The sequence below is a fragment of the Anabas testudineus genome, chromosome 14 (assembly GCF_900324465.2).
Source record: "Anabas testudineus chromosome 14, fAnaTes1.2, whole genome shotgun sequence".
Taxonomy (NCBI): Eukaryota; Metazoa; Chordata; class Actinopteri; order Anabantiformes; family Anabantidae; genus Anabas; species Anabas testudineus.
The window spans coordinates 16,102,936-16,120,878 of record NC_046623.1 but is presented as its reverse complement, the minus strand read 5'-3'; the positions used below and the strand labels follow the sequence as shown (position 1 = coordinate 16,120,878).

General features: G+C 38.8%; 1 protein-coding gene across 2 annotated transcripts; it reads right to left on the bottom strand.

Moving 5' to 3' along the window:
• Nucleotides 1-4,208: 4,208 nt before the first annotated feature.
• Nucleotides 4,209-9,968, bottom strand: yipf5 (Yip1 domain family, member 5). Of its 2 annotated transcripts, XM_026372983.1 has the most exons (7): nucleotides 9,885-9,968; nucleotides 8,852-8,969; nucleotides 8,533-8,705; nucleotides 6,702-6,847; nucleotides 6,383-6,564; nucleotides 5,966-6,130; nucleotides 4,209-5,771 (listed from the first exon to the last, which is right to left on the bottom strand). In XM_026372983.1, exons 2-6 carry the CDS (start codon nucleotides 8,959-8,961, stop codon nucleotides 5,968-5,970), a joined length of 774 nt encoding a protein of 257 aa, XP_026228768.1. In that variant the 5' UTR covers nucleotides 8,962-8,969; nucleotides 9,885-9,968; the 3' UTR covers nucleotides 4,209-5,771; nucleotides 5,966-5,967. The 2 variants fall into 2 exon arrangements, with proteins under 2 accessions (XP_026228768.1, XP_026228767.1); XM_026372982.1 differs by having other exon boundaries at nucleotides 4,209-6,130.
• Between the last annotated feature and the right edge of the window lie 7,975 nt (nucleotides 9,969-17,943).

Genomic DNA, 17,943 nt, shown 5'->3' with positions numbered 1-17,943 from the left:
CATGCCGTGGTGTTAAAGATTGAGTGTACGCACAGTGCAAGTCACAAATTTAAATTAGTGTTTTTCCTTTATCCAATTCAAGGTTTTACATATTGTTAAACCCGAAGGCAAATGTTTGATCTGGGGTATGAGCTATTTAAATATATATATATAAAAAAACTAATGAAAACACAAACACAACATGACATTACTCAGTTGCTGTTTACTGTGGTTAGCTGAATGAATTATTCTGCTCATGTCATGCATTTTGAATAAGTATGCCCCCAGCTAGACCAGATGGGTTTCCAGTCTTTATAGCCACTCTAATTCGGAGTTGCAAACAATTTTACTGCTCAGTTAAGTGAACAGTAAAATCCTTTTGTATGGTATCCGCACAGATTAATGGGGTTAAACGATATTGACAAGCAGACTCTAATGATGAGGGACTGTTTACTGTTTCTTAGCATTACTGTATGTTCAGCACCATTCCCTGTCCCATTGAACAGAATCAGAGAGTGTGTACTGCACAGACTGTGACTGATACTGAGTGTCAAACTAAAAATATGACATAAAAACGCAGCATGTATAAAACCTTTGAACACATTATATACACGTCCATAATTTATTATGCAATACTGTGCTTCCAATAGTCTTTGTCATCCACCAGATGCTGCTGGGCTTATTCAGCATCAGGTAATCTAGATTATCCTTCTTTATTCCTTTTGTTTGTTTTTTATATCTCATAATCCCTTCCCAATCCACTCCTTTGCCACAGAGGAAACCGCTTTTTGGTATAGAGGAGAGTACTTTTGCAGACATAGAGATACACACTTACAATGAAAAACACACATTTTGTGAGGAATCCAGAGCAAACAGAAGAGATGCTGGTAAAAGAATCAAGTTAAGGAGTGAAGCATCTCTTCTAGACTGGAGTAGATAGTTCGCAGTGGTGCAGGGAGCTGAAAGAGAAAGAGAAAGCACTTTTTCTTCCAATAAGTTGAATGGGATCTCAGGAGCGAACGTTTTTAGTGTGGAGAATGAAACTGTCTCAAACTATTGATCAGTGACTTCATCCTTGTGCAGTGATGTTATCCATGAACATTTGAGTTTCTTCTGTAGAAAATAGCTCCACAAACTCACTAGTTCTGCAAATTCATACCCAGTGAATTACAAGTAAGTCTTTAAGTTGAACATTTTCAACAAGCGCCCATTAATACAATTCTTAGCTACACCTGGTATGAAATACCATAGTCCTGCTGTGAGAGTGGCCTTCAAGCAATATTGAATTTGCTGTCGGCACAATTTCCTCACTGCCAATTCAGAAACACACTCAAAATGACATTTATTTTTGTTCTTAACCTTTCTATGGGGAAAACGTGTAGCATGGAGTAGGGCTACAAACAGGAAAATGCAGAATGCATTTGTGAATGTGTTTTTTTTTGCGTGTGTATCATCTAACAGATTATTCTTCTATTCATTTTTACACATAGCAAATCTGTCAAGCTGACACACACCACGCTTTCCTCCTCAGCTGGACTCTGCTGATGGTCCCTTAAAGTGTTTGCGTTAGTTCATTGAGTTCTGAATCAACTGTTAGAATCCGCAGTGCCATGAAGGGGGACAATTAACCTAATGAAGTGCAGGAGCAAATCACACTCAGTGCTGTGCTAACAGTTGCTCAGTGAATATTCATGTGCTGTTGGCTTTGCAGATGCATTAAAAGGCGGAGCTGCGTTGCTGAATACCAATCATTACATTTCCACCTGTCGCTTGTCTGCTCCCTCATTCAAGATAATATCCTAATGAGCCTCATTGCTGGGAGGCTTTTTTGACGAGCATCTCAGCTCGAGCACAGGCCACATCTGGTCCCCAAGCCAGCGACATCTGCTGCTGTCATTTCAAACATAAACACCTTCTCACCTTTTACAACACAATTAATACACATCACAGTGATCTCTTTAATGAGCGTAATGTCAAGTCACCACGTGGGCGACTGAAGTTTACTTAAAATGACAGTAAACTGTACTTTATGTAGTTTTTTTATCAATGAAATCTTAAAAAAATATGACATTTAATGTGTCCATTTGTAAAAAATAAATGATTTTAAGCCTGGTTGCGATATCGTCCACTTACTCTTTACTAATGGTGTTTCTATGTGTGTCTCCTTGCTGTATGATGTGTTTTAGTTCTCTGTTTATTTTAACCCCTCTCGTTTATAATGTGCTTTTAAATGAATTGACTTGGCAAAGCTAATGATAATGTATGTTGCATTGGTTGAATGGGTATTGGTAATGTGTTTTCCTGTTTTGTTTTCAGTGATGAGTGCAGAGACACTTTCTGGTGGCTGTTTATTTCCCACTGAAAAGACACGTTGAATTGTATTTTTAACAATTGTATTTACGCTTTAAAGTAATAATTAAAAATAGTCAAATTGGTATTTATTTTTAGGAAAATGTGACGTATTGATCTATCAAACTTTTATTGAAGAACAGTAACAAGAGGGCAACTCAGTCATTAAAAAATAGTTCATAGAGATAAACATAATAAAATGACATCTGTGCTTTATTTTTATTTCTATGAGTAACATACTGAAAACACTGTTTAGAAATAGTTTGTTTCTAAACAGTTTGTCCATACTGGCATCACCAGAAGTGGCAATTTTATTATTTGTCATATGACCAACAAGTTTCTAGTTTCATGTCTAAAATATATTAATTTCAAAAGAAGAAAAAGAAGAACGTGCAAAACAATTTAACATTTTTGTAAAGGATGTTACAAAGGATTATTGTTGTGTCCTGTAAAAAGACACCCGTATCATTTTATGTAACGTTTATAATTACTCTGTCTGTGTCCTCTTTCGACTTATCCCACACATGGTCTCACCACAGAGGATCATGGTCTGCACTTTTGTTTTAGCACAGGTTTTATGCCACATGCCCTGGACGGCGTGAGGGTCCAACATTTTTTTGTAGTCTTGAATTCTGCTTCTGTCCACTCCCCTCTTCTCCTCTCCACTGTATTTCTTTCTAACAGGGCAGGAGACGGTTTCATCATTAGCTGCTAGCTCAGATAAAGAGGCACTGGCTCAGACCGGCCAGATGGAGGTGAGATTATCCTCCATTAGATAACATAACAGAATGGTGGCCCTTATTCCCTGGAGACAACTAGTCAGCTATCCCTAAAACAGCTTGAACTGCAGCTGATGGTGTTTTTTTTCTGACTTGTTGGCATTTTTAATAAAATCAGTGGGGTTAGTGACAGCAGCTCAAGAAGACTGAATGTATTTCAGTAAGTGGATATAATAATATCACTTTATTTCCATGTGTGTGCATTAAAAAGCTTTAATTATCAAGCAAAATTAGTTTATTTTCTTGTGGTTTTCAAGTGACAGGTTCCACTATGAGAGATAAGAAGTGCCTAAAGACAGACAGGTTTGAGCAAACAAACACGAAATAAACACGTATGAATACCGAGCTGGTGTGGGTGAGGCTAAAGCTACTCATACATGAACATCTAATTCATGGTGTGTCAACACTTTCCTGTTAATGACTAAGGAATGATTGGAAGAAAAAAGGTGGTCCCGTAGTCATTGTGGGGAAACGTCAGGCTGTAATGAATGAACACAGCAGAAACACGACCTGTAGCCATCTGGGTGGACTGATCATATGTAACTCAACACTGTCATCTGGAGGCAGCTGGGTGTAAATGTTAGAGGAGGTGGTGAAAAGGAAAAATATAAAACAGCTCGTCTCTTGCTGTTATGCTGCTGATTCCATCACTTGAGCAACCATCTGGCTCCTACCAAGATTTTCAAACTTTACTGATCTAAATACTCTACTCTAATATTGACTAGTTTCACTTTCCTGGTCTTAAATTTCTACTGTTGCTTTTAGTTTTGCTATTTTCGATCTGTACTGTGAACACAGCTGAAGAACGTTTGACTTATTACTCACATGCATTGTCAGCTTCATTAAATCCAGGTAGAACATAAATAATGAAGGTTTCAGTGGTGTTGTGTGGATAAGTTCACTGCAGCATGTTTTGTGAATACTAAAATACTAAATTGGACTAAAATGTTAAAATCACTTCCCCACACACATTTTCTTAACTTTATTAATGTACATACATAAAAGCTGAGTGCAAATCAATACCCTGCTTACCTATATAAGAATGTTCTGTGAGAGCTCAGAAGATGAAGTGTGTGTGCACAAAATTATTAGGAAAAGCAATTCATTAAATACAAGCAATGTTTTATTTAGTCAGAAGCTAAATACATCCCTCTGAAAGTGTGACAGTGGAAACATTCAACCATAAAAACAATCTGACACTAAAGAACAGGTTGATGTTACTGTCCTTGGAAATCCATATACACAAAACTGATCATACTGTGTATACAGATGTGTATATGAATACTGTGCCATGGTAGAGCAGACTGTCAAAGCTATGTTTGGTTGAAATGCAAAGTGTGTCCTTAATGTTGAGTTTAGAAAAAAGCATTTAATTATAATTTTTGAATTATTCATTCCTTATAATTGGGTTATCAATCATTTGAGGAGTGCATTTAAGTTTAGCTCCTGTGTTATGTGCCTGGGGGTATAGAATATGGTTTCACTGAGAAAATGGTGCACATCTCAATAATTACTCCCTAATTAATGAGAATAAAGCTTAAAAAAAGAAAGATGGTAGCAGTGGATTGGTCAACTGAAAGTGGAGAAACTATGCCAATCCCAATAATCAACATATTCTCTGGAAGTCCAGTCAACGTCTGCACACGTTCTGTACATATACACCCATTTCTAAACCTTAAAGGTCGTCCAGAGCTAAGAGCTAATAAAATGGCAACCATGTGGTCAAAAGCATGCAGGTAATTTCCTTTGATCTAACGACATGTCATAAAATGTCCACGTTTATGTATAACACTTCACCTTCTTTGAGGGCACTGTGGCCTTTCTTCTGCCACAGGAAACACCATAGAAGTCCACAGGCCACAGAAAATCCCCGTCTCAGTCTTTAATAGAGGTTCTACAACAAACACCTGTCTGAAACGACAATGCACCTTTTAATATCACAAGGCAGATAACCTTTAAAGACGTCTTTAATGTGTATGAGAAGACATGAACAGGAGATGACACATCAAAGCATACAAAGTGAGTCGACTCTAAAATAATGATGTAAGAAATGCAGGGGATGGTAGCTATAGCAACAACCTATAGAGAAGTCTTTATCTAGACACATACAGTATCTGTGACACTCTCAATAACTAATCAACTGTTTGGTTTTGGAAATTGTTTTTGTGCAATCTGTATTTTTCCATTCTTGAAAGGCATCAAAACTCAAATAAATCTCGATAAAACAATACACGAGAAGACAGAGCTGCTGATTTGACATCAAATATCAGATCACTGCTGAGACCACTTCAGTCCTGGAGAAGCAGAAGGTGTTGTCTGTGCAGAATGGAAAGCGTTTCCCTTGGTCTTGCAGTTGTAGACTCTATGCATGTTTGCCAGACATGGCTTACAACAGCTTCTGCATAAATCATGATATGTGGCGTTTCCACTGGCTCCAAATTAAGCTGCAGGATTTGCTGAGAACATTTTCCTTCCTTTGTCTAAGTTAACTTCTCTCCTCTGGTTTTCACTTCTTCCCCTTCGTGTTCTTAAAATCATATGACTGTGCAAAGCCATTTAAGGCTCAGAGTTGTCCACACTAGGGTTGTTCAACAGTCCTGTCTCTCAGAATGCATGAAGGGACCATGAAGGAGAGTAGACATGAGTGAGACGATCACGTCCAGCCTGCAGATATCCAAGTCAGAATGTAGTGAGAGGTGAAGGCTTATAAAAAGAAGAAAAAAACAAAAACCATGGTGCCATTTTTTACAGCAGCTCCCTTTTCTGTAATAACAGTATAATTAGCCAATAATTACACTGACGGTAATTAGACTGCAATTACAGAAACTGCGAAGAAGTAATTTTAAACTTTTAATCACGTTTAGAAGACAGAGATGAGTGCAAACACCCCGTATAGGAGAGCGCAGGGGTAAGCAACCAACAGCTGCTGTCCGTCCATGGCCAACGCAGAGATGAAGATCTTAGAGGCGGAGAAGCTGCACCAGCCAATGATTGCTGCTGTTAGTATGATTCCCATCATGCCCCTAAAAAGGATGAGAAGGAAGCAGAAAGTAAGCTTCAATTATTTCAGCAATTACCTGTCAGAAAGCAGCACTTCTAATAAGCTCTAGTAACACTGACATACAGAAGTTGCACTATTCTCATATAATAACGCTGTAACTGGAAGGTACTACTAGACGGCAAATGAAAGTTTGGACTATGTACAAAGACAGTCTATGATGTAGGTGTAGGTAGGATGTCTAGGTTATATCATCATAACTGTTTTGTGTACCCACTGTAAAGAGAAGAGTACTCCAAAGCTGGAGAGGAGGATCATTGGGAGGAGGCAGTATCCGAGCACGCTGGCCACACAGCCGAAAGAGACGCCCGTCATACTCATCAGGTTGAGTAGGCAGTACATGCCAAGGCAGCCAATTGCACTGATACCGTATACATAGCCAAACTGGATCTTACCTGACTGTGAATGGAAATAACAGACACATGATGATAGCAGTGCAGATAGATGTATGCTGACCCAAAAGTTGTAGGAGGATGTTAAAGTTTTGTTTTCTAACAATTCAACCTTTTAACAAATAAAAACAAATTATGAAATACCAGGAGGAGTGTTGCTCCAAAGGCTAAACAGAAAACCATGGGGCCAGCCAGGTCTGTCTCATTCATGATGCTGCCGTCTGCTGCTTTTAGTGGATGGAGCACAGTCAGAGTCTTTTGCCAGATGTGGTCAAAATTGATTCCTAATTCTAAGAGAAGACATGGAAAAGAAAAAAAAAAACCTACATCAGTTATATATATAACTATGATCATAGACACTCCAAAGGAAATACAGGCTGCTGTCAAATTCATAAGGAAAATCACCACAAGTGCACAAAGTAAAGGTCGTAAAACTCTCACTACTCAAAATTTTAGTGTTGTGTTACTGCTGGCACTAGTGGGACCCCTTAATTGGCTTTTAGGTTGACTCAGCGTGTTGAATCTCTGGATCCAATGATGAAGTGGACCACTCTGACTGGTTGTTCAACTTAGTAAATCACTGCACGGGAAGGGAAACTGACCCCAGTGGTATTTACAACTACTTACCAGACATATCCTTGAATAGAAGCAGCTCTAACGGTCTATGGTGAATGAGAGTAGACTAGAAATAGCGCTGCCAAGTGCTTGTCTACATTTACATTTAGTCATTTGGGATTTATCCAAAGCGACTTACAAGTGAGACAAGGGTACAAGGGTAGGCAGGGTAAGTGTAAGAAGGTCTAGCCTAAGGACCCCTGGAGGTGATGGAGGTAGGCCACAGCCGGGATTCAAACCAGTGATCTTACCACAACACTATCCAGCTGTTTGTCTACATGCAGTCCTACTTTTTCTGCTTTCCCTTTGAGAATGACGAAGACTACTGCCACCTGCTGGTACAGACGGTTACTTCCTAGTGCCACTTTTTGGATTAAATGAAGAACAGCTTTAGTGCACCCTGGCATTGATTCTATGTCTCTGGAAATTTACCGGAAAGGAAAGATCACCATTCTTCTGATGATGGTAGTGAAGAGCGCTATCTAATGTGTTGGTCCAAAATCTGTCATAGGATTGCAACTGGTTTGGTCTGGAGAATGTGAAGGTCATAGTATGTGATGCAACATTTTCATACATCAAACCATTCAGTGATCCCCCGTGCACCATGAATGGGGACACTGTCATCCTGGAAGAGATAATTCGCAACAGGTTGGTCACTTAGAATGACTTTGTACTGATTTCCAGTGATCCTTCTCTCTAAGAGGACAAGTGAATCCAAACCATGACAGCAAATATGCCATGTCACCAGATCTTCTTACTGTAGGGATCAAGTGTTTGTTTTTTTCCTTTAATTTGGGACCTATCTGTAGTTGTGTAGCACCAGAAATTTACACATAAGCACAGGAAGAGCAAAAAGAAAATTCATCTCTAGGTCAAAGCAGTATAAGCTGGATCAAACACGAAAAGGATCTATTTAAAAGTAATCAAGAAGCTGAGTCTCTCATGCTGATTAGCTGTCAGTTTGCTTCTTCTATGGAAAAGGCCAATTATAAAGAAGAGGCAGTATTAAATACAGGTTCTGGTTCAGGGACAGCAAAGCTGTAAAAATGTATGTTCAATAACATACATTAAAACCAGTTTTTTTTATTCACATACACATAAATACATCTGTGTGTGATAATAACATCTTTGAAAGTTAATTTTAAAAGAAAAAAAAAGTAAAATGGTCTTTTTTTTTTTATTATTACAAAAACAGCAATAGCAATTAACTGACAGAATAAAGAAGAATTTTAGCACAGTTGCCATTATGTATGAGTATGTTAATGGTGTTATTCAAGTTGATTTCCTTTCAACATTTCTAAACTCTTTAAGGAGAAGCTGTGACAGAAGTAAAACAAGCTAAAGAAGGTGGTTTACCTACCTTCGAGCAACGGTGGCTCATCATCAAAACTGCTACTATACATGGATTGTGATGGGGATGGTGTGTAGGTTTGTGTGGGCTGGAAGATTTGTCCTGTGTATGGCTGCTGGGGCTGCATCATTCCTGGGGAGGCATAGCCCACGGGCTGGGAGTAGTCATATTGACCATATTGCCTGGGAAACACAAGAATATTGAAAAGGTTTTTTTCACTGAAAGAATGCACATATCTATTAATAACAGCAACTGTCTTAATGATGATGTTTCAAAAAGTGGTTATCTTCAGCTAACAAAAAGAGAATCAGCAGCTTTCTACACTTACTTGTTGTAGGGATTTTCAGTGTTGCTGTAGCCATAGCCAGCCTGGTTTTGGTCATCAACACTGTAGCTGGACTGGTAAAAATCTGTGTTGAAATTGTCAAACCCTGACATCTTTCAATCTGGTAGGAACACAGAAAAATAAAAACAATCAACAGATGACATAGATCACATTATTACTTAACTGATATCCAGTTGTCCATGTTGTTGGTTTTTGGTGAAAGTAAGGGTTAGGGTTAATACAAGTGTTGCATCTAAAAGCCAACAATCAAAAACAAAATAGAAACTGTGCAAAAGTCTGAGTAACTGGGTTGTCCCAACTTTGGCAGATGCCACATCCACTGCTTTATGCTTTGTACGTGGAAAGAAAAAACAACAACAACATTGCATTGATGCTGAACGAAGACAAACTTTAAAAATCAACCAAATTAGTATTTTGCCAAGAGATGCGAAAACCTTTGCGACTGCACGTCCACACTTGCTTCACTAACATTAAGAGTCATGGTTGTGCTTTTTAATGATGGTTAAGTACCGCTAGCTTTAGCCTGAAGCCAAAATATGTAGCCTAACGTCTTCTAACACGTCTATCGACTGTTAACGTTAACAAATGAAATCATATAATAATCTTTGGTTCAGGTGCCAAAAACAACGTTTACATTAACGTAAACTCCACACGATGTTAGCCTTACAGTTAACTAAGCTAGTTAAAGTAGCTAACGCAGACTGCTTCACACAGAAGGCTAAGATAACACTGCATGTTATCCTATTATTTTTAAATATCTCAACTACCACATGACACAGTAATTGTAAACTCAAGAAAAGAAAACAAGCTTTGCCACATAAACAACACTGCTAGCTAACCTTTGGGTGGCTAACGTACCGTTAAATCTGCAGCTTGTTGCTTAGGTTAACGTTAGCTAGCTAACGGGTAATAACTGTAAGAGACCTGGCGTCCATATGTAGCGCTGGTCTAACCTTTCTTTCTTACATAATAAACACTTTTAACGTACAAATTGATCATAAATAGAAGCTCATACCTGTGATAAATATGCCCAGAGCTCTGCCAACTTGGTTGCGGTTGCTACGTGTCAGCAGCAAGTTGAAAGGTTCCGGGTTGAAATGTAGCCAACGGGAAGCCGTGAGGGACACACACATTTCCGTTTGCAAAACATATAGCGCCCCCTACAGACAAATGGTGGCGTAATATTATAATCACCAATGAGATGTACTGAAAAGCTTTGCTACTGCATGAGTGTTTTAAAACAGTAAACATTTGATTTACATCTTTCACAGTACAGTTACCCGATTGAAACAAATGCTAGGCTGAATGTTATAGGCTGACTCTAAATTAAACAGTCCTCTTGAACTATTCTGAAATGCTGGTTTTACACAGAGTGGGAGATATTATGGCAGCAGAAATGATTTGATTTTAAAGGTCAGAAGCCGTGAAGTGATTGCACTTTGTTAATGTTATGGATTGCCCTCATGAAAAAAAGGACATCAGCATTTTACAAGAGCAAGAATGCTGAGCAAATGTCACAGGGATAGTCCATTAAGTGATTTTATCATGATGTGACAAAATGGAATCAAAGTACCAGGTAATTATTGAAAGGTCATGCTCTATGTGTATAAAAAGCATTATAGGTCCTTATAAAAAATATGCAATTCTTCCTATAAGCATTATTAATTTGGAAACAATAAAAACAGACAAATTAATATTAAAAAAGACCTGATGAACTCAAAGAGTTGGGGTATGTTTCAGAATCTATAGCTTTGCCCACCAGGGATAGGTATGAGACCCTACTAGATTCTGATTCAGGATGTAGGCTGAACAAACAGACTTGATTTAGAAGATGATTTAACAGGACAATTGAGCTCCAAGCAATGTAGTCTCTTTCATCAGGGAACAGAGGATCAGATCAATCATTCCCCCTGTGCAGCAGAACTGCACAGCTACCAACGACTGCAGGAAGATCCATCTTCTTTGATGATGACAAACAACATGAAATAATTAATAGGCAGATGACCTATGCTGAGAGGAAATATGTACAGTAGGAAATGACCAACAGAGAGAGCATCACAGATGTGGATGTGACCAGTAATGAGTGACAGATTACATATGAGAAACAATAATAAAAACATAATTGTTGCTCCCAATCTACAGTACAATGTTTTTTCATTTCATGTTTGAATTTTTAAAAGGTCAGGAGAATGCATAAGAAATAGCAACTTTTTATTATTGCAATGCAAAACCGGGAAATTCATAATAACCAATTTGACATCTGTAACAACTACCACCTTGTCCTCTTACCCAGGGCTTATTAAAACTGGATTATATCTGCCTCTGTGCTGAAACAAAAGCACCTCTGGCATTCATAACAATGTCTGAATTTTAACCATAAATTAACTGGTGCAGGGTGAAACGGAACTAAATTACATAAACGTGGCTCTTAGCCTGGAGTTAGAGAAGGAGAAATAGGAAAAATAATATAGTGGGAAAAATAGCATAAAGGGAAACGTTCTCATTATTCAGGAGAGACATCTTGAGCCTCTTCCATCTTTGACAGAGAAACACTGATTGAGTTACAGGTCTCGCACAAAAATACACAAATAAACCTGTAGGGCAAAGCTGCACAAAGAAGTTACCTCAATGAGGTAGCATACGTTAAGGTGAGGTTAAGATAAAGTTTGTGGCAAACCATCACATTTTGAACCACCGCCGGTCCTAGATAGCTCTCAGACGTTTCCATTAAAGGTGTCCTTTTATGCTGATTGACAAGCGAGTGCAACATCACATGAAATTGGGAAGGATGAGAAAACAATAACAACAAAAGAATATGATTAACAAACCTCACTGCTGTGCAGGCCCGACATGGATCATTTCTCTGCCTCGTGATGAACAAAATGAATTTGATGCAAGAAACATGAATTCTTCCAGCAAACACCCCTGACTAATCATAAGCAGAAATGAGTCACCTCCACTCCATTGCCTCTCATCTTTCTTTTGACTTTCAGTCATTTCTAAACTTGCCTCTCTTCTTTAATTCACTTAATGAAAGAAAATTGAAAAGTGCCAGAAAGGGTAATTGAATTAAGGGCAGTGTATTTCCACATGCTGTCATAATTGGCTTCTTCTTTAAAGTCTCTGCTGTAATCCTGCTGTCACTGCCTGGGTGGATGAGTGGATTAAAATGAATGAGAATTTCCTCTACAGCAGCAACCTCTCATCCCAAACCACCTACTGTACCTTCAATTAAGATTTCTCTCCCTGCCTCTCCAGGATCAAAGAGTAGGAGTCAAGCTATCTTATTGTATGTTCTTCTGAACAAGACATTTTGTAGGTACAGGAGATAATTTTGCTCCTTTTGCACATGATGTAATGAGCATGTGACACAGAAATAGCTCTGTTTTTAGCAGACATGGAAGCACATATTTCCTCAGAACACTTACAAGATTAAATTCCCTTAATTCATCTGATTCAATATCCTGGCACGCTATTGATAGGACTGCTGCACAGATCGTGAATTAGTAGGCATCTGGTACTTGCGTGGCCCTTTCTCTGGAGCAGCTTTCTTTGCTCTGTGAGTGAGCACAAAAATAACAATCAGCATCTGAAGAGTTAGTCAAGTTTGTTTGTTCCAAAACAGGATTTTCACCCACTTGAGACTAAACAGCTCCTGACAAAATGATAATCAACATGAAAATACATCTTATTTGAATACACTGATAACGCCGGTAATATAACAACATTTAAACAGTACAAGAATATCACACTGTGGTGCAAGGGCTGTTATGTAAAAGCAAACTTTCTTCTTCAAAAAGAACATGTTGTTTTTTATTTGAGTGATTAAATTATGTTGAGGAATCCATGCTGGAATAGAGGCACTACTCAAATGTGACATCATATCATCACACAAATAGACAATTAAATGCATCAAATGTGCTCCTCTGAGATATCTATGCCTAATTTATTCTTCTACATTTTAACCTAAATGAACACATGCACAATTAACTGGGTGTCAATCTGTTTAAACCTTTGGTTCTGAAATGGTAAGCCCTGATAGAAGACCGATGCTTCCTGGCGGAGTGTGCTGTGGAGTATTGCCATCCTTGTCCTATCTGCCTCTGGCTGCGATCAGGGACAGCACCAGTCGACCCACGAGTGTTCTACCTGTCAAAACAGATTTAGAGGCTTCTAAAATAAATCTCATATTATAAACAGTTGCATGGCCTTGGTTCTCCTTCCTAGAGCCATGCTGCCAAGTTTAATTTCCAAGTTCTCTTAACTTTTGTTGTGGGATTTGACCATAGACTAACTCAATTCAGTGTAAGATGTGTTTTTATGGACATGTATACACTTCTATTATTAGTTTTTTTAACAATATATTAATAAAGGTAAGTTCATTTTCAACATGGACAGCATCATGTTGGTTTCTGCCGATACAGAATCAACATCTTACAGTGAAAGCACTTTACACTGATAATGCATGGATAAATTGACGTGAGGGTTGATGCAAAGATCATTGTGTCTGGCTGGAGATTTGTTAATGAGCAATATTTTGTGCCAATAAAAAATATTAATAAAAATATAGGACACACTCAATATCATTTAAGGTTAGTAATAGGCCAATAACATCAGTCTAATTGTAACAGCCTCCTGAAATGTTTCGCTCTGCTCCCTCAGTGTCCATTTTCCCATCCAACAGATTTGATGGTAGAGGTAAAAGTGGGTCCAAGAACTAAGAGGCAGAGATTTCTTTTGGGACTCCATTGGAATTGCCAACTTACATTATCCAATCATCGTCTGGCCACTCGGTGCCAGAAAATCCTCCCTCACGGAATCTCACACGGTTTCATATCATCAGTTTTCGATGTTTAATGCATTTCAGAACTTCCAGCAGCTATGATGAAGTGTGGCAATTTCTTTTGTTTTTGTTGTAAACCTATTCCCTCAACCCGTCTCCTCAGTTTTCTGCTTCATCGTGTTTTTCCCAGAATGCTTTTTGACACTCCTCCGAGAACAGGTATGATCTTAGCTGTGCTTTGCTCCTGTGGATATTGCAGCTGAGGAAAAATGACAGTCGTATACAGTTTCTCTTTCATTGAATGCGCAGTCGTAAGCATGTTAAACATCAGCACAAAAAGATGAGTCCAGGCATAAGCATGGACTCCTGACTGAACCTGAACTTTATAGTTGATTTAGATGGTTATTTACAGTCCTCACAGACAGAATACAGACAGTATTTATAGCTGAATATAAAGCTGCAAACATTCAAGATTTATATGTACTGTTAACTCGTGTTCTTTGTTTGGGGTGACTCCCCACTAGACATTCTGCTTTCCCGATGAAAGAAACGATGACAGGAGTGAACAGAGACCCACCACACATTCAATTATACATCTCCTACTCACGATCTGTCACTTTCACTTTCTCACACTGACAGAAATTATTCATTTTCACTGCATGTGCAGGGAGCTTCATCCAGTTCATTCATTTTACTTTACACTGCATCTCTGTATCTCAGTGCTGGAGCAGAGAGGAGAATTGTGTGGAACGTGGTGAATATACATTTGGTAAATAAATAGATGGTACAACGATTAATAAATTCATGCAGCATGAATCACATACTGAACATCCTCTGAAACATTTAGAGCTTTCGCTGATGGTGTTAGTTAAACAGGAAAATAGGATACTACCCCTTTAAAGGGATTTTTACAGTTCAAAGGACTTTGGGAGACTCAGACCCATCAAGAGATTTTTCACACATTGAGGACATGTGGAAACCAACCTTTAATCCCAAGAGCCCTAAAGTAATGCCTGGATAATACTGAAGAGAGAGAGAGAGAGAGAGAGGCGAGAGAGACACGAAACACACACTGCAGGAGCGCTGACTATGGCACTAAACTAGCACAGCTATCTGCCCCTCCCCAGCGTTCCCACATGGCCTTTACACTGGCAGACAGAGACTGGGTGCTTAGCAACATCTCATCTGCATGGTTTGCCAAATCAACAGGGTCAAGATCCCTTTAGGCTTGACTGTGCTGTGCGCTGCCAAGGAGTTGCCTCAGAGCTGGAGACAATGGTACGGATATGGGACGACTCTCTTCTTGGCAAAAATCCAATCTTATCTTGCTTATCTCAGCCTTTAGCCTTTAGGACTTATTCTTCTTAAAAACGTCAATGTTGCCAATGAGAAGTGATCAGTACACCTGTTGTAATTGCAGTTTCTGCTGTGCCAGGACGTTTTATGTGTTAAAGCTGAAGGCAGGTTGTTGTTGTTGCTTCCAGTTGCCTGAATAAAGAAAAAGGCAGCAAAAAAAAGTGGTGTTAAAAGAATCAGAACAAAGACAAACTGCAGATGTCTGTTTAAACATTTGACTGGAGCTTAATGTGCAGCATATAAGGTTTGACATGGATCAGACTGAATGATTTACTCCATACATGCTCATTACAGCTCATCTGTGTCTAATGCAAACAAGACAGAGAGATGAGTCAGAATACATTTACACACAGTCTGACTCAGTGGATGTTTTCTTCTTAACAAACGAACAGAGATTTCTTCCTTCACTGTGGAACTGTCAGATCCTCCGCCCCCTCCCATCCTTTCACTACACCCACAACTTGATCCTGGCCAACTGCTTCCTGAGTCTCACAGGGTGCAAATTGAATAAAACGCCAGCTACAGTAAGATGCAAACAAAACCTCCTGGTTTTAACTTTCAACAACATTACACTTTGATCTGATGTGGGAATAAAACATTGATTAATGCTGGTGAATCGGTTCTGTTTTAATTCTTAAACTAACAATTATCTGTTTACTTTGAACAACACAACAACATCATTATGCACTTAGGGTTATTGTAATATTTGAGTGATAATTGATATTTTAAATCCTTGTCAGTAAAACTAATAAATGTCACACCCCAATCCATCTGCCATTACAATGAATCACATTCCTGATTGTTTCTAAGTTGTAAACAGTGCCTGTCAACTTTTTAACCCAGGCCTGGAAATTTGCACGAAAAATAAAAACACATATGTGTAGACTCATACAGTACAGTATGTGTATATCTGGACACAATTCATCATTTGAGTCTGAGAAACAATTCACAGATTCTCAGCTTTCATTTTAGGGTTGGATGAACCATGTGGAACAAATACAGACAAGTTTATTCATAGACCCTCTATTTTAGGGGCTATAATCAAGAAGAAGGACATGCAGAACAAGCACAGTGAGACACATTACAACTAAAATACACGCGTGTGTACTTGTGTGTGCAAATGGGTGAATGAGACGCAGTGTAAAAGCACTTTGAGCTGGAGTAAGGTAGAAAAGTGCTACATAAATGCAGGACATTTACCATTTATCCTAAAATAAATGAAACAGCCAGAACTACCTCAAATAGATATTTTATATTTATAGTTATAAAACAATTAAACATAGATACAAAGCAGTGATATTCAAATGTAAAACAAGCACAAGGGTCCAAAACAACTAAATGCAAATGCAAAACAAACAAAGGGTCTCGAAACGACGGTGCAGCACTATCACAAAGAGTCTCTTTCAACATGTGGAACTTGGCCACTTGCAGTAGTACAGAAAAAAACCCAAGTATGCTTCTGGCTAAATCAAGCAAAGCTAGCAATATAAATAAACGTCTCAGTGACACACTGACCATGATAATGAATTCTGATTATGCTACAGGAGTTTAAACTACACTAAAACATTTATTAGACAGTATGAAGAGAATCATGAAGACAAACTTGGAAGTGGGATAGTTACATCTGAGATACAATTTGGTTTGAACGCACAAACAAAAACATGATAACAAATGGCCTGAGCTTCATTCAGCATCTTTCCTGTTGCCAGCTTCACAATTAGAGGTAACATATAAACATGAGAATAACTCCTGCAGCATCCAAAATAGCACTGGCTTCCTTTTCCCTGTTCTGTTCAAACTTGGCTTCAGTGATGCACCCGCTTTCTTGATGCCTTCACCAGTACTGATGACACCTGCAGAATCAGTGTTAGTGAGTGGGATGACAGCTCTGTTGCTGTGTTACTGGCCAGAAGACAAGCTGAGACTTCCCAGCTCTCTGTGGCATCTTGGAGGCTTCTACTTGTCCTGGCTCCAGGAGTCACTTGTCTGCCCCTCAACACCCTGCTCTGCTTTGCCTGCCAAAGCCCTTAATGTTTAGTGGGCTTTCCGTTAAATAGCCTTGTCTCCAGGGAGAGCAGTGGACCTAGTTTAGTGGGGAAAGCTGCCTCGGCCTGTTCACAGTGGATGATGAGGGATTGAGGAGCAGCGCTGCAAAACGACACAAAGCACGAAGGAACTGATTTTTTTTGACAGGCAGAAATCCAGAGATATTGTAATTTTATTTCTCAATAACCAAGAGAATATCAAACCTTAGCATTCAGGAGAAATGTGTCCTCAATTTGTCATTCTGCTGCCATTTGATCTGTGTTCTGAGCCCTCAGAAGAAATTAGTTTCTACAAGAAAGTGATAATAGATCATAATATCGATCATATCATGTGAGATGTGATGATAAATGCAGCAACTACATCTACTTCTTCAGTTTAACTGACTGCAAGTGGTGAGTCGCTATTTTTCTGGAATCAGCTAAAAATATCTTGTTTTGATTGCAAATCTGGGGCATTGGGACTTGTTGCTGATTCCCACAAGGATTTTATGGAGTTTATCTTTGAAGATCAATACTGCAGAGGCAGGACATTTCTTAATGACGAGTTCATCAGCAGCCATCTATAATAAGCTAAAAACCTCAAAGCAAAGTCTTGGAAGACTCGTTTAAGTTTGATGACTCATTGCATTAGTAGCCAGAGGTGTTGGTGTGTATCTGCCCAGGAAGACAGTGGGAGTTTAACCAGGACATCGGCCTCTTAACATCTCATGATCTCAGGGGGAATGAGCATCAGCAGACGATATTTCTTCAAACATGTAGAACTCTGGGTGTTTGGATAAATAATCAAACTGTCTAAAATAATTGATGATTAGTCACAATACAACTGATCATTACCAACATCACAGTCCTCATTAAGTTGATTCTCTCTCTTTCTGCAGACAGATCAACTC

Excerpts from the sequence above, each read along its gene's own strand:
- yipf5 (XM_026372982.1), bottom strand. The coding sequence starts at position 8,961 with ATGTCAGGGTTTGACAATTTCAACACAGATTTTTACCAGTCCAGCTAC. Across the intron at positions 6,565-6,701 it reads TTGGAGCAACACTCCTCCTG|TCAGGTAAGATCCAGTTTGG; the intron begins GTATTTCATAAT and ends TTCCATTCACAG. Across the intron at positions 6,131-6,382 it reads GGAGTACTCTTCTCTTTACA|GGGCATGATGGGAATCATAC; the intron begins GTGGGTACACAA and ends CATCCTTTTTAG.